The sequence below is a fragment of the Ranitomeya imitator genome, chromosome 1 (assembly GCF_032444005.1).
Source record: "Ranitomeya imitator isolate aRanImi1 chromosome 1, aRanImi1.pri, whole genome shotgun sequence".
Taxonomy (NCBI): Eukaryota; Metazoa; Chordata; class Amphibia; order Anura; family Dendrobatidae; genus Ranitomeya; species Ranitomeya imitator.
Window position 1 is genome coordinate 988348288 of NC_091282.1, and position 14693 is coordinate 988362980.

At 49.9% G+C, this 14693-nt stretch overlaps 1 protein-coding gene across 3 annotated transcripts in view; it reads right to left on the reverse strand.

The window, feature by feature from the left end:
* Positions 1–13077, reverse strand: part of ANKRD50 (ankyrin repeat domain containing 50) — a 102283-nt gene extending 89206 nt beyond the window's left edge. Inside the window, exons 1-2 of one of the 3 annotated variants that reach the window (XM_069743924.1) lie at positions 12877–13077; positions 6454–7289 (exon numbers count right to left, since the gene is read on the reverse strand). In XM_069743924.1, coding sequence (XP_069600025.1) covers positions 6454–6929 — 476 coding nt within the window. In that variant the 5' untranslated portion in view covers positions 6930–7289; positions 12877–13077. Of the gene's footprint in view, positions 1–6453; positions 7290–12784 lie in introns of all 3 variants that reach the window. The other 2 variants (XM_069743923.1, XM_069743925.1) reach the window with 2 other exon arrangements.
* Positions 13078–14693: the final 1616 nt, after the last annotated feature.

Sequence of the window (14693 nt, forward strand, 5' to 3'; positions counted from 1 at the left end):
GCTCTGGCTGTAAGACCCAGTCACCACCTGCTTGGTTATGGGCAAGCTCACCACGTGAACCCACTCCACACACCCACTTCCGACTTTCAGATGTCATGAAGGGGTTAAAAAGTTTTCAAAAAAATAATTTTACATTCTTATCGATTTGCACATTGTGTCAATACGCAAACTACAATCTGTCATCAGCAGGCAGTGACAGGAGATTTTAATCTTCATCAGAATCTGGCAAATGTACCTCCTAATTTAGTATATACACACTGAAATGTCGATTTGTCTTGAGACCGAAGAGAAAGGCAGAAGGAATTTGAGCTGGAGAGAAGAGCGAGTATAGGAAGGAAGGAAGGAAAGAAGGAACGGTACATCTATGATTATTAACTAATTGACCAACAGGTGCGGTACGATTTATAAACCTCATAAAAAGCAGTAAGGTTAATGGTTTTGATTATCGAAATGAGCGGAGTGCTTCAAGAATCCAGGTCCATGGTTCATGGTCTCCAGTAGTGGAGAGGAGCTATGGAAATTTCAGGAGTTTTCAAGGTCCTAGGTTCAGCTTATGAATAGACGGAGAGGTGACAACACCTGTGCGTCTCACACCTCATAGATGACGACAAGCCAGGCCTGGACTACGGGTGCCCAAAGCATCTCTAGTATTGAGCATCTGCAACTGGTAGGACTTATTATAAAGTTGCAGCCAACATACTTGATTTTGCTCAATATTAAACTTTCCAGCAAAATGTAACTGTACATCAAGATTGCAGGTGATTTACGGCAATGTGACGTACAGTTACGTTGGAGAGATGGCGCGGGCACAGGAGCAGGAGCCGCCTATTATAGACCGTCGTGTTCTGAGATCAGACTTAGTGCCGCTAATCTCAGCACATCAACCCCTCATATGCTGCCGCCAGTACTGACTGCGGCATGTGAGGAATCTGACAAAGGCAAATCAATACCTTTGTCAATCCATCGGCTCCCCCGTGACGCGGTGGTGGTAAGTGGAAGAAAGGGATGTCTGGTGGTTGGTTTGCTAGATCTCTCAGCTAATCAGATCCCGCCAAGGGTTGAGACATCCATTCTGGGCAGACCTGCATACTGCTGGCATGATTTTTAGATCTGTTAACTCATCTATATAACTGCTTAAGTAGTTAATTTTTGGACATGGGCGGGGAGCAGGCCCTCTGCATTCTACTGGTTCTTGGGTATTTGTTTTAAAAATGTGTTACCAAATGGGTGCGTGTTACCACTACTGTTCAATTAGTGACAACAGATCCAGCATTTAAGGACACACCCCGCTGTCAGTGGAAATAGAAACATGCAAATGTCAAAAAAAAAAAATTCAGACTAACGTATACATAAGATAGGGGATAACTTCTAAATTGTTGGGGGGAGCAGTCTTTCATGCAGCCACATAGAGAATGAATGGAGTGGAGGTGAACAGGATCGACCTCTGCTCCTTTCAGCCAGGAGCTCTGAAGAGCCCTGGTCTCAGGAATAGTGGGGATTCTAGTGGTCAGATCCCCAGAGATGAATAAGTGTTCTGTTATCCAAGGGATAGGAGAAGATATTCTTCGTGAACCCCTTTAAGCACCATGTAGGAGCATCTAACTTTAGGTCACGCATTTAAAGGGAACTTGTCACCCCCCCAGGGGGTTTGAAACTAAAAGAGCCACCTTGTGCAGCAGTAATGCTGCATTCTGACAAGGTGGCTCTTTTAGTTATTGATGCTGTAAATGCAGAAATAATCCGTTTTGTAATTTGTCCGAAATACCTGTCTTTAGTCCGGGAGGCAGGCCTTTCCCCCCCTGCTGCAGACGCCTCACAGCCATCACTCAAGTCTTCTTGGCGCCGGGCGCCGCCTCCTCAGCGCTGTTTGTTTTGAAATCTGCCGGTGCCTGCGCTCTTTTGTCTTGCCTGGGGCAGGCGCAGTGAGCGCTGCCCATCTGTTCTCATATGCAGTCTCGCTGATTGCGCCTGTGCGGCCACCCACCTTGTGAATCCCAGCCCCTCAGTGTCTTATGATTTATTCACACTGCGGGGCTGGGATTCCTGGGCATGCGCACTGCGTGTCTAAGGCTACTTTCACACTAGCGTCGGAATCTCCCCGTCGCAATGCGTCGGGGAGAGATTCCGACGCTAGCGTTTAACGTACTGCACAATGGAGGCAGCGGATGCATTTCTCCAGCGCATCCGCTGCCCCATTGTAAGGTGCGGGGAGGTGGGGGCGGAGTTCCGGCAGCGCATGCGCGGTCGGAAAAAGCGGTCCGTCAGGAGCAAAAAACGTTACATGTAGCGTTTTTTTGCTCCCGACGGTCCGCAAAAGCACGACGCATCCGTCGCTCGACGGATGCGACGTGTGGCAATCCGTCGCAAATGCGTCGTCAATGCAAGTCTATGGGGAAAAAACGCATCCTGCAAGCACTTTTGCAGGATGCGTTTTTTCTGCAAAACGACGCATTGTGACAGATTGCAGAAAACGCTAGTGTGAAAGTAGCCTAAGCCACTCACCCAGGTCGCAGTGCGCATGCCCAGGAAGTGTGAAAGGAGGCTTGCCGGTGCCTGCTCTGAGCAGGCACTGACAAGCCACCTCCCTGCAGGACCCCGCAGCCATCTTGGATCCGGGAGGAGAGCGGAGGAGACCCTCGGAACAACGTGATTACATTAGGTTGTTCTGAGGGTCTCAGGGAAGCACACAGGGAGGCCCCTCCCTGCGAGATGCTTCTCTATGCCACCAGAACGCTGCGACCTTGTTTGATTGCAGTGTTCCGGGGGTTAAAGTGCCAAGAGTGATCTGTGACCGCTCCTGACACATAGTGCCGGATGTCAGCTGTGAGAATCAGCTGACACCTGGCCACGATTGGCGGCGCTCCCCATGAGCGCTGCTGATCGAACGAGACGTACTATTCTGTCCATGGGAATTAAGTCCCAGTTCCAATGCCAGAAATGGGTTAAAAAAAAAAATCTCTATTTTGGCCATATATGTGGCCTCCACTGATGGGACATTGACAACCAATCCTAAGGTTAGGCCATTAACATCAAAGTCCAGGACAGCCCCTTTAATGAAAGGCATCAGGTTCTTACCAGTACCGACTATTGAATAAAATAAGTAGGCAGCAAATAGAAGTTTTAGGGCAAATCATGAGAGGTAAGTGGTTTTTGATTAACTAGAATTATGAGAAGTCATTTTAGGTTTTCCCTTTAATATTGATGAATGGCAATTCTGAAATATTGGCAAATTACCAAAAAACTCGATTTAGAGCCAAGCAAAAATTCTGATAATCATGGATAGCAGGTAGAACAAATTCTCTGTGGCTGTATTGGCCAGAACTGTCACAATGTACAGCTGATATTTAGGCTATGTTCACGGATCCGCAGCTGCGAGTCCGCAGCAGCATTCCATGCGTTTACAGTACAATGTAAACCTATGGGAAACGCAATCTGCAGTGCACATGCTGCGGAAAAAACGCGCGGAAACGTAGCGTTTTACATTCCGCAGCATGTCAATACTTTGTGCAGATTCCACAGATGTTTTACACCTCCTCTATAATAGGAATCCGCAGGTGTAAAACCGCAGTGCAATACGCACAAAAACCGTGGTAAATCCGCGATAATTCCGCAGGAAAAACGCAGTGCCTTTTACCTGCGGTTTTCACAAATCCGCTGCGGAAAAATCCGCAGACCTCAAGAATACGTGTGCACATACCCTTATGGTGCTTGCATTCCTTTAATAGAGAGGACATTGGGGTTGTAGTGTGGTAAGAGACATTACAATTCCTTACACACAGTGCACGCATGGTGTAGGTAAACCTGTAAATGGACTTTCCTCAGGCTGCATTCACACATCCGTGTGTTGTCCGTTTCTCCGCCATACTTACCAGCCGCCATCTTATCATCTGCGCTGCTACAATCCGCACTTTGTGACCTGCTGGACGGTGCAGAAGTCACTACTAAATGCAAGTCTACGAGAAGCAGAACGAGGCCCTCATAGGCTTACATTCAGAGCTGATGACCGTTACCTCTGGTCAGTCAGAAGTTGTGGTCACAAGATGGCGGTGATGGAGCGGAGCTGCACCAGTAACACATTAGGACAGCGACTGTTAAGTATCAGGAAACCATGCATTAAAAAAAGGGGAGTAAACACTGTATTTTTATATTCAATTTCTACGTTTGTGCAAAGATATCATCATGATATAACCTGGACCATTAGGAGGGTTATACATGGCTTTACCAGGCCATAGTAGAACCCATCTATTAAGGGTTAAGCTTGGCGGGAAAAGTTCTCCCGCCAAGCTTTCCCGATATTTGTGATTGGTAGATTGGTGGAGGCTTTCGGCCTGTCAGCAGCACGTCGCTGGGCGAAGTAAAGCTTTTTCCCCAGCGACGGCCATTGATAAGGCAATCTATTAGGTAAATTACAGGAGGCCTGGGGGGAGAAGAAGCAGCGATGAGGGGTTTGTTATCCCCCATCGCTGCTCCTCCCTCCCTTACGCTTTGCTTGGTCACGGGTCTGGGTGGTAAGTTGTTCAGGGAACTGAATGGACATCAGGTTTTGGAGTTGGTTACCGGGCTTGAAGCTTTGGCTGAGCAGCGTTTGGTTCAAAGTTTAGAGTTTGGTATGTTCATTTTTAATGAAGGCCGTGGCCAAATAATTTCCAACCAAGGGTCTTTTACAGGGCTTGGCTGTGTAATACACTCTACTATGCCACAAGATAACGTGATGTGCTGGACATATGACCATGGAGGAGCGTTGTGCGCACCTCTTCTTTAAATGTCAGGTCTATGTATTCCCACATTATTACAAGCTGTACCCTATCATTGTGGTTAGTCCTGATGAAGAGGTATGATCATCTTGAAACGCATTGACAAATAAAACCGCATCTGGTCTCCTATTGTATTTTGGATCCTCGATGGCGCGAGTTTCTTATCTACTTCCATGTCCAAGTCTGTAACTTAAGAGTAATGGCACTTTTAGGGCTGGCTCACACCACCACTTTATCGGTCCAAGTGTGATCAGACAAAACATTGGATTGCACAATACTAGTTTATGGGGACGGGAACATGTCAGATTTTTTTTTTTACTCTGACTGCACTCACATGTCATCCAAGTACAGACTGCACTTGGATGACATCTGAGTGCAATTCGATTTTGGCTCACTGACACAATGGAGAAGATGGGTGAAATTTTGCTCTCCATCTACTCCTCCGATTCTCTCATCCGAGGGAATCGGATTACACTGTGCCGATATTCTGATCAGAGTTTGATTATTACTGTCATTTGCATAACTGGCTTGACTCTCTCATGAGAGAATCTATGGCCTTGTGATCCTAGCCTGAGACTGGTCGACAATTGGGAACGAGCGTTCCCAGGAACACTAGTGCCCAAGAAAACTGGCCAAGTTAAACAGGCTGCCAGATCACCCAACAAATAACCAAAAAGAATGTTTGTCATGCAAAATAGTTAGTCCTGCTTAAAAAAAGAAAAAAAATTGTCCCGTGTAACTAGATTATGTGTTGGCGATAACATAATATTCTATGCGCACAGAACGATCTCATTGACGATTGTTCTGTGCACATGGAAGTGTAAACCGACTGGCTACAAGGAGCCTAAGACTATTGTACTGTACCTATCGGTACCACAACCCGAGTGTGTGCTGATCTACCTGGAGGAATAGCTCCCCGTGTATGGAGACAATGATGGCTGCCATTGACGCTAGATTCGGGCCTGCGGATGCTCTGGGAATAGGTTACATTTCTTTTGGGGATTTCTATTTTTTTCTCCCAAGATAAGGCTTCCCTTAGAATTTGGCGACATAGACAAAGTAGAAATTATATATAAAAAAAATATATATTTTTTTTCATGACTTGGAAACATTGGACAATTGCTTCAGACCTCTAATTCTTCAAAACAACTGTAGACGTTACTAAACAGCAAGATCTGCTATAGGTATTATTTCTGGGGGTCGTTTTTTGATCGACGTCCATAGAAGTTCAAAATGTGCGGATGCAGATAAAAGTCAATATGGCTCCTGTATTGTCCAACTAGCCCCTAACTAGTCCATGAAGGTATACCACATAATTCACTGTTGTCACCAATGTAACCTGCTTTTATAGTAGTAAAACAAAAGAGCATTAATTGGCAATAAAACACATACTTACACGCATTTTTCCCAAGGAAACTTTCCACTACGGAGCTGCTGAAATAGGAAATGCTGTGGTGTATTCAGCTAGTCAACCCTGCTTTGTAAAGGGTTAATATTCGCAGTATAAATTAACAAAATGCAAAGCCACATTTTAAGTCAATCTATGGTGCAGATTATCTCTGCAGCGGGAGGATGATCTTTTGGGAAATTCTGCTACTAATCAATACCCTATGGATTTTCTCTGGCGTAAGATGTGCTGTATACGCACTGACAGGCCGCACGGAACTGTATAGCAATGGGAAGGGGGCCAATACTGTACCTCTTGAAGGCCTCTGATGGATTTCGTTCACATTCTCCAGGCTGTAAAAGTTTTTGGACTGAGGGCTCACTCAATTTATCCTCAAATCCCGGCATGAGCCCTCCTTGACAAATCTGCTCAACCAGTGCCCTGATGAAGTTTCCCACGCAAAGCGTATCGGAGTCTTGTGCCTTGCAAAAATGGCAGGCCAAGACCTGGCGGTGCAAGCCCCTTTGTACACCCGCAGGGGAACTCGGCCACAGCAATTCTGTACACAGAGCTGTTTTCCCACTGCCTGGGCCGCTAACAAAGAGCAGTCCCCAGGCGGTGCCCTTGCCAGTGCTGCCTCCGTTGCTGCCAGAGTTTGCCACCAGGGACAGTTTGTTTGCTGTGCTTGAGGTTAGGGTGGTCTTCTCCTGCAGACAGTGCTGGAGCTTGTGGAAGATCCATTCCCTGCAGTAGAACGGTTTCCCCTGCAGCAAACTGGTCTGAGCCATGGTAGCTATTGGTCGGGAATCTGAACTCTCACACCGAAGCGTGTTACTTTAGGAGAATAAACCTCGGGGCAAAAACTAGAGAGGAATTCCAGTAGTGACATATCCCAAACAAGAAAGGGCAGTGGAATGCAGGGGAATTCAATGGTTCCAGTAGATGTCACCACGCAGAGAGAGGTCGCTCACAATTCTCCATGCTTCTTCCTCCATCTTACTAAGGACCACTGAGAAGATCGCTGGTCAGAGTTCTGTGCACTTCCAAGAGTAACTGTTCAGATGGTTCACAAAGTCAAGTCCTCTCATCACTGCATCTGGACTTCATAGAACGGAGCATTCCTTCTGTACAAGGAGGACACAATACATCTGGAGAAAGGGAGGGGGAAAAGACAGCCGTTATTAGGATGTACTACAGCCAACTGCTCATCACATGCTACGGTTCACACACAGGCACCATTTCAGTAACTTTATTTCAAAGAGAACAAGAGACATACAGTCAGGTCCCCATGAATAGCAGCAGAAGAATAACAAAACAGACATTATAACATATAGTCTATGAGACCATGTGATCGGAGAGGTCTTGGACTAACATGCTGGATTCCTGACCCCTCCGAGGAATATAAGATTGATGGGAGACAAACACACTGTGCCCAAATTCATAATCTGAAATCTGCTCCAGCAGCAGCAGACGTAAGCAATGAAAGTACGTCGAACATCGCAGGTTCATACATTGTTTGTTGCCCACTGCCATATACTGCAATTGGTCTCCCATTCAGATGATAGGTGAGAATGGTCATCTATGTGTTAGTCTGAGGCAACCGCTTTGTCATCAACCGGAATGGCTGTCAATGATCTTCAGGATCTTACAACTGCCCTGCATCCTGGCTTCCTGCCTGACATTTTAGTTTCTGGCTCAAACTATGTGCTTTCCAGTGCTAGAAACAGAGGCAGCATCACAGCAGAGCAGTGACACACATTGGCCACATCCAGTGATCCGCCGAGCATTAGAGCAGCGATTACAAGCACTCTATAAAAGATCTGGTTAGTGCTGCGCTCCTTGTCTTGGAGACTGTCCACATCTGACAAGCATTAGAGCAGCGATTACAAGCACTCTATAAAAGATCTGGTTAGTGCTGTGCTCCTTGTCTCGGAGACTGTCCACATCTGACACAAGCATTAGAGCAGCGATTACAAGCACTCTATAAAAGGTCTGGTTAGTGCTGTGCTCCTTGTCTCGGAGACTGTCCACATCTGACACAAGCATTAGAGCAGCGATTACAAGCACTCTATAAAAGATCTGGTTAGTGCTGCGCTCCTTGTCTTGGAGACTGTCCACATCTGACACAGCATTAGAGCAGCGATTACAAGCACTCTATAAAAGATCTGGTTAGTGCTGCGCTCCTTGTCTCGGAGACTGTCAACATCTGACAAGCATTAGAGCAGCGATTACAAGCACTCTATAAAAGATCTGGTTAGTGCTGCGCTCCTTGTCTCGGAGACTGTCCACTTCTGATACATTGCGGTATTAGCCAGTGACGAAGCAATAAACAATAAAATTAATAATACCTTAGTTCTTGAGACCATGGGGGGATTTTTAATATCTAAAGTGCAAAATTGCTTGGTTTTACAAGCACTTTGTAATTTTAACCATTCATAAAGTTGAGAAATCCCCTGTAAGGCTCTGTTCACATAATATGTACACTAATGACAAGAGCCACAGCAGACATAAATGACGTTTGCTTTTAAAGGGAATCTCCCAGAAGGTTTTTGCTATATACTCTGAGAGCAACATAATGTAGGAGCAGAGACAGTGAGAGTGATCAATGAGTGGAACAGGCTGCCACGAGAGGTGGTGAGTTCTCCTTCAATGGAAGTTTTTGAACAGAGGCTGGCAGACATCTGTCTGAGATGGTTTAGTGCATCCTGCATTGAGCAGGGGTTGGACACCATGACCCTTGAGTCCCTTCCAATTCTAGGATTCTAGGATCTATGCCCCAACTTTAAGCCAACATAAAATGTGGCAAATTTATTAAAGGGGTCACAAACTGGTCACAGCTAGTTTGAATCTGTATACAGATCCAGCCAATACTTAAAGGCAATGTCACCAGGATTTTTCTAACCCCACCACTATGAACGAGCAGAAACCTTGATTACAGTGATGTATCACTTATTGGGCTGCTTGCTGCAGTTTTGATACAATCACTATTTTATCTGCTGCAGATCTACCTGCATGCTGAGCTTTGTATAACCCTGTACACATCATTGACTGGCAGCTGTGTACACTGTGCATAGGCAGAAAGTTGACAATGATAGATGGGGGTGCAGGCGGGCTTATACAGAACTCATGAATATGGAGGACAACATGGCAGTAGGTTTACAAGTCCTGCAGTGATAATCTCCTGCTGATAAAATATCATAACCACAGCAAGCAGCTCAATAAGTGACACATTCCTGGAATCAGGGCATGTGTTTCTACATTATGCTGCTCTCATTATTATTATTATTATTATTATTATAGCGCCATTATGTGACAGATTCCCTTGAAGAGATATCCCCGAGGTTTGATGTGGGATCACCCAACAGATATAAGTAAACACCAGATCCCTAATGATCTGGACATCAGGAGAACTTCACAAGCAGGATCCTCAGTAAGAAAGGTTCTAATTCTCCACTGTCCTCTAGTCTTCAGCAAAACACGAGTTCACTACTACGGTCATGCCTAGAACTAATGGGGAATCTATGGGAAATTTCCGTGCGGCTTCCCGGCTACTTGTGCTGCCTGATACATAAGCTGTGGGGTCAGCGGTATACCCTGTGCTCTGATAATTCCATGTATCAGGACATTAGTGGACTTTATATCTGCAGCATAGACAACAGGACGCGTGCAATAACTTTCTTATATAATTATAGAGAAAGCGAGTAGCCATAACAATAGTAAGTGTATGGATGACGAAGGCTGGAGCCGTAGTAGCCTGCACCCTGTGATATATGCCCAGGCATCAGACAGCACGACACTGGTCATGTCTCTCCAGAAATCGGCCCACCGAATTACAGACTGGGGTAATGTGGAAAATGGGGGCAGACAGCAGGGAGGAATAACGTCCATAGCAACCAAACACCGGCGTTCCTTCATCTCATCCATCACCAGGACAAATCCTTCTGGAAATTAGGACAACCGTCAAATGCCCAGCTAAACTTAGGGACGGCCGCCATGCCACTGCTGCACCCGCTGAGCCCTCGGCCATATGTAATGCCCTGTAACAATGAGTATTCAGCACAGGGATCACTGCCGGCATCTCACAGAAACAGTTCACAAATTGAACTCAAACCAACAGCGGATTTCAATAGGAAAAATCTCGTCAGCCCTCCACAGGTCAATAATGGAAAGGAAGCGGCCTCCTTACTGGCACTGTATGGGGGGCAGCGATGTCACTCAAAACATTACTGTATAGGAACCCTAGGTATGCCGCGTGTCACAGGGGATTGTCAGGTCACAGATTGCTTTTAGCTTGCAAAAAGGCAGCTGGCATCTGGTGGGCCGCGTGCCACCATTACACTTTATACACGTGCCCTTTATGAAGAGACCAGTGCACACATTAGCAAACTAGCGCAAAGCTGCTGGCACTTTCATAAATAAGGAAATCTACATGTTCAGAGGTCAGCAGCATCATGCGGGCGGACAACAGATCCCAGCAGTGCTTGCATACATGGTAAGTGACAGCTGCCGCTCTGCTCACTCATAACAGGCGGGCATGGAACACACGAGCCGGACACTGACCCTGGTGCCAGTTCACGACATACAGATATACTGTGGTCTCATGTCAGAACAATGCCCAACAGTAAGGAACGGACATTAGGATCAGGAGCACTCCTGCCTGGCATCACCAGTCCCCAGCGCTCCTGCCTGGCATCACCCGTCCCCAGCGCTCCTGCCTGGCATCACCAGTCCCCAGCGCTCCTGCCTGGCATCACCAGTCCCCAGCGCTCCTGCCTGGCATCACCCGTCCCCAGCGCTCCTGCCTGGCATCACCCGTCCCCAGCGCTCCTGCCTGGCATCACCCGTCCCCAGCGCTCCTGCCTGGCATCACCAGTCCCCAGCGCTCCTGCCTGGCATCACCAGTCCCCAGCGCTCCTGCCTGGCATCACCAGTCCCCAGCGCTCCTGCCTGGCATCACCAGTCCCCAGCGCTCCTGCCTGGCATCACCCGTCCCCAGCGCTCCTGCCTGGCATCACCAGTCCCCAGCGCTCCTGCCTGGCATCACCCGTCCCCAGCGCTCCTGCCTGGCATCACCCGTCCCCAGCGCTCCTGCCTGGCATCACCCTTCTCTCTGTCTCCTGCCTGGCGGCATCACCCTTTTCCCTGTCTCCAGCCTGGCATCACCCTTTTCCCTGTCTCCTGCCTGGCATCAAACTTTTCCCTGTCTCCTGCCTGGCATCACCCTTTTCCCTGTCTCCTGCCTGGCATCAAACTTTTCCCTGTCTCCTGCCTGGCATCACCCTTTTCCCTGTCTCCTGCCTGGCATCACCCTTTTCCCTGTCTCCTGCCTGGCATCACCCTTTTCCCTGTCTCCTGCCTGGCATCACCCTTTTCCCTGTCTCCTGCCTGGCATCACCCTTTTCCCTGTCTCCTGCCTGGCATCACCCTTTTCCCTGTCTCCAGCCTGGCATCACCCTTCTCTCTGTCTCCTGCCTGGCATCACCCTTCTCTCTATCTCCTGCCTGGCATCACCCTTTTCCCTGTCTCCTGCCTGGCATCACCCTTTTCCCTGTCTCCTGCCTGGCATCACCCTTCTCTCTGTCTCCAGCCTGGCATCACCCTTCTCTCTGTCTCCAGCCTGGCATCACCCTTTTCCTTGTCTCCTGCCTGGCATCACCCTTTTCCCTGTCTCCTGCCTGGCATCAAACTTTTCCCTGTCTCCTGCCTGGCATCACCCTTTTCCCTGTCTCCTGCCTGGCATCACCCTTTTCCCTGTCTCCTGCCTGGCATCACCCTTCTCTCTGTCTCCGGCGTGGCATCACCCTTTTCCCTGTCTCCTGCCTGGCATCACCCTTCTCTCTGTCTCCGGCGTGGCATCACCCTTTTCCCTGTCTCCTGCCTGGCATCACCCTTCTCTCTGTCTCCTGCCTGGCATCACCCTTCTCTCTGTCTCCTGCCTGGCATCACCCTTCTCTCTGTCTCCAGCCTGGCATCACCCTTTTCCCTGTCTCCTGCCTGGCATCACCCTTTTCCCTGTCTCCTGCCTGGCATCACCCTTTTCCTTGTCTCCTGCCTGGCATCACCCTTTTCCCTGTCTCCTGCCTGGCATCACCCTTCTCTCTGTCTCCTGCCTGGCATCACCCTTCTCTCTGTCTCCAGCCTGGCATCACCCTTTTCCCTGTCTCCTGCCTGGCATCACCCTTTTCCCTGTCTCCTGCCTGGCATCACCCTTTTCCCTGTCTCCTGCCTGGCATCACCCTTTTCCTTGTCTCCTGCCTGGCATCACCCTTTTCCCTGTCTCCTGCCTGGCATCACCCTTTTCCCTGTCTCCTGCCTGGCATCACCCTTTTCCTTGTCTCCTGCCTGGCATCACCCGTGCTCGGTTGCACTGTGCCCACTCCAGCAGAGCTGGCAGGACACAGCTGCGGCACAGCCCTGTGACAGATGCCCCCTCACCCCTAGGGGGAAGTACGAAGAGTTATGGGGAAACTTGCAGCAGCGGGTGAAGCGGCACGGTGCGGGCTCGGGGATGTGGCAGTGCTGCGCTCCTGGCCGCTTATGACCCCCTTCCTCCCCTTCCTGTGGGAGCCGCGCAGCCCCCCGTCTACAGCGGCAGCAGTGCGGGCGGACCTGGGGCTGCCGTCCGGTGCCAGGGCGCACTCACCCAGTCTCCGGTGCCCGCCAGAGCAGGTGACTCGGGGCGCGCACCACTAGTGACAGCACTCACGGACCTGCCCCGGGGTGTCCCCCACATACCGGCCGCCGGTCCCAGCGCTCCTCTCCCCGGGGTGCTCGCTCTTTGTTTCCCCTCTTTCTCGGGTTCACAGTCTGGCTGTGCAGCGGCCGCTCCTCCCAGAGAGTCGGGGGTTTCCGCCTACAAACAGCAGGAGGGGAACACGGCCATACAACTAGCTGGAAGCAGAGGACACTCTGCCCGTGGCCGCACCCACCGGTGACGTCACGGCTCCCAGCCACATTCCCGGCTCCACTGTCTGGACAGCGGCCAGCGACTCCTCGGTGCATCTTGGGAGTTGTAGTTCAGCCGACTGTGCGGCGGCTTGCCGCGTCACGTGACCCGGCGTCCTGGTGTAACCCCCTCTGTGGTGGCTGCGCGTCAAGTTTGGGTTTCACTGGGGGATCACTGGGGGCAGAACTAAATGGGAGCTCACTGGGGGCAGAACTAAATGGGGGCTCACTGGGGACTGACCTAAATGGGGGCTCACTGACAGAAATAAATGGGGGCAGAACTAAATGGGGGCTCACTGGGGGCAGAACTAAATGGGGGCTCACTGGGGACTGACCTAAATGGGGGCTCACTGACAGAAATAAATGGGGGCAGAACTAAATGGGGGCTCACTGGGGGCAGAACTAAATGGGGGCTCACTGGGGATGGACCTAAATGGGGGCTCACTGGGGACAGAAATAAATGGGGGCTCACTGGGGACGGACCTAAATGGGGGCTCACTGGGGGCAGAACTAAATGGGGGCTCACTGGGGACTGACCTAAATGGGGGCTCACTGACAGAAATAAATGGGGGCAGAACTAAATGGGGGCTCACTGGGGACAGAAATAAATGGGGGCTCACTGGGGACAGAAATAAATGGGGGCTCACTGGGGACAGAAATAAATGGGGGCTCACTGGGGACGGACCTAAATGGGGGCTCACTGGGGGCAGAACTAAATGGGGGCTCACTGGGGATGGACCTAAATGGGGGCTCACTGGGGACAGAAATAAATGGGGGCTCACTGGGGAGAGACCTAAATGGGGGCTCACTGGGGACAGAAATAAATGGGGGCTCACTGGGGATGGACCTAAATGGGAGCTCACTGGGGGCAGAACTAAATGGGGGCTCACTGGGGATGGACCTAAATGGGGGCTCACTGGGGACAGAAATAAATGGGGGCTCACTGGGGACAGACCTAAATGGGGGCTCACTGGGGATGGACCTAAATGGGAGCTCACTGGGGGCAGAACTAAATGGGGGCTCACTGGGGATGGACCTAAATGGGGGCTCACTGGGGACAGAAATAAATGGGGGCTCACTGGGGACGGACCTAAATGGGAGCTCACTGGGGGCAGAACTAAATGGGGGCTCACTGGGGAGAGACCTAAATGGGGGCTCACTGGGGACAGAAATAAATGGAGCTCACTGGGGATGGACCTAAATGGGGGCTCACTGGGGGCAGAACTAAATGGGGGCTCACTGGGGAGAGACCTAAATGGGGGCTCACTGGGGACAGAAATAAATGGGGGCTCACTGGGGATGGACCTAAATGGGGGCTCACTGGGGAAGGAACTAAATTGGGGCTCACTGGGGACAGAACTAAATGGAGCTCACTGGGGAAGGAACTAAATTGGGGCTCACTGGGGACGGACCTAAATGGGGGCTCACTGGGGACAGAACTAAATGGAGCTCACTGGGGACAGAACTAAATGGGGTTCACTGGGGACAGAACTAAATGGGGCTCACTGGGGACAGAACTAAATGGGGCTCACTGGGGACTGAACTAAATGGGGCTCACTGGGGACAGAACTAAATGGGGCTCACTGGGGACAGAACTAAATGGGGCT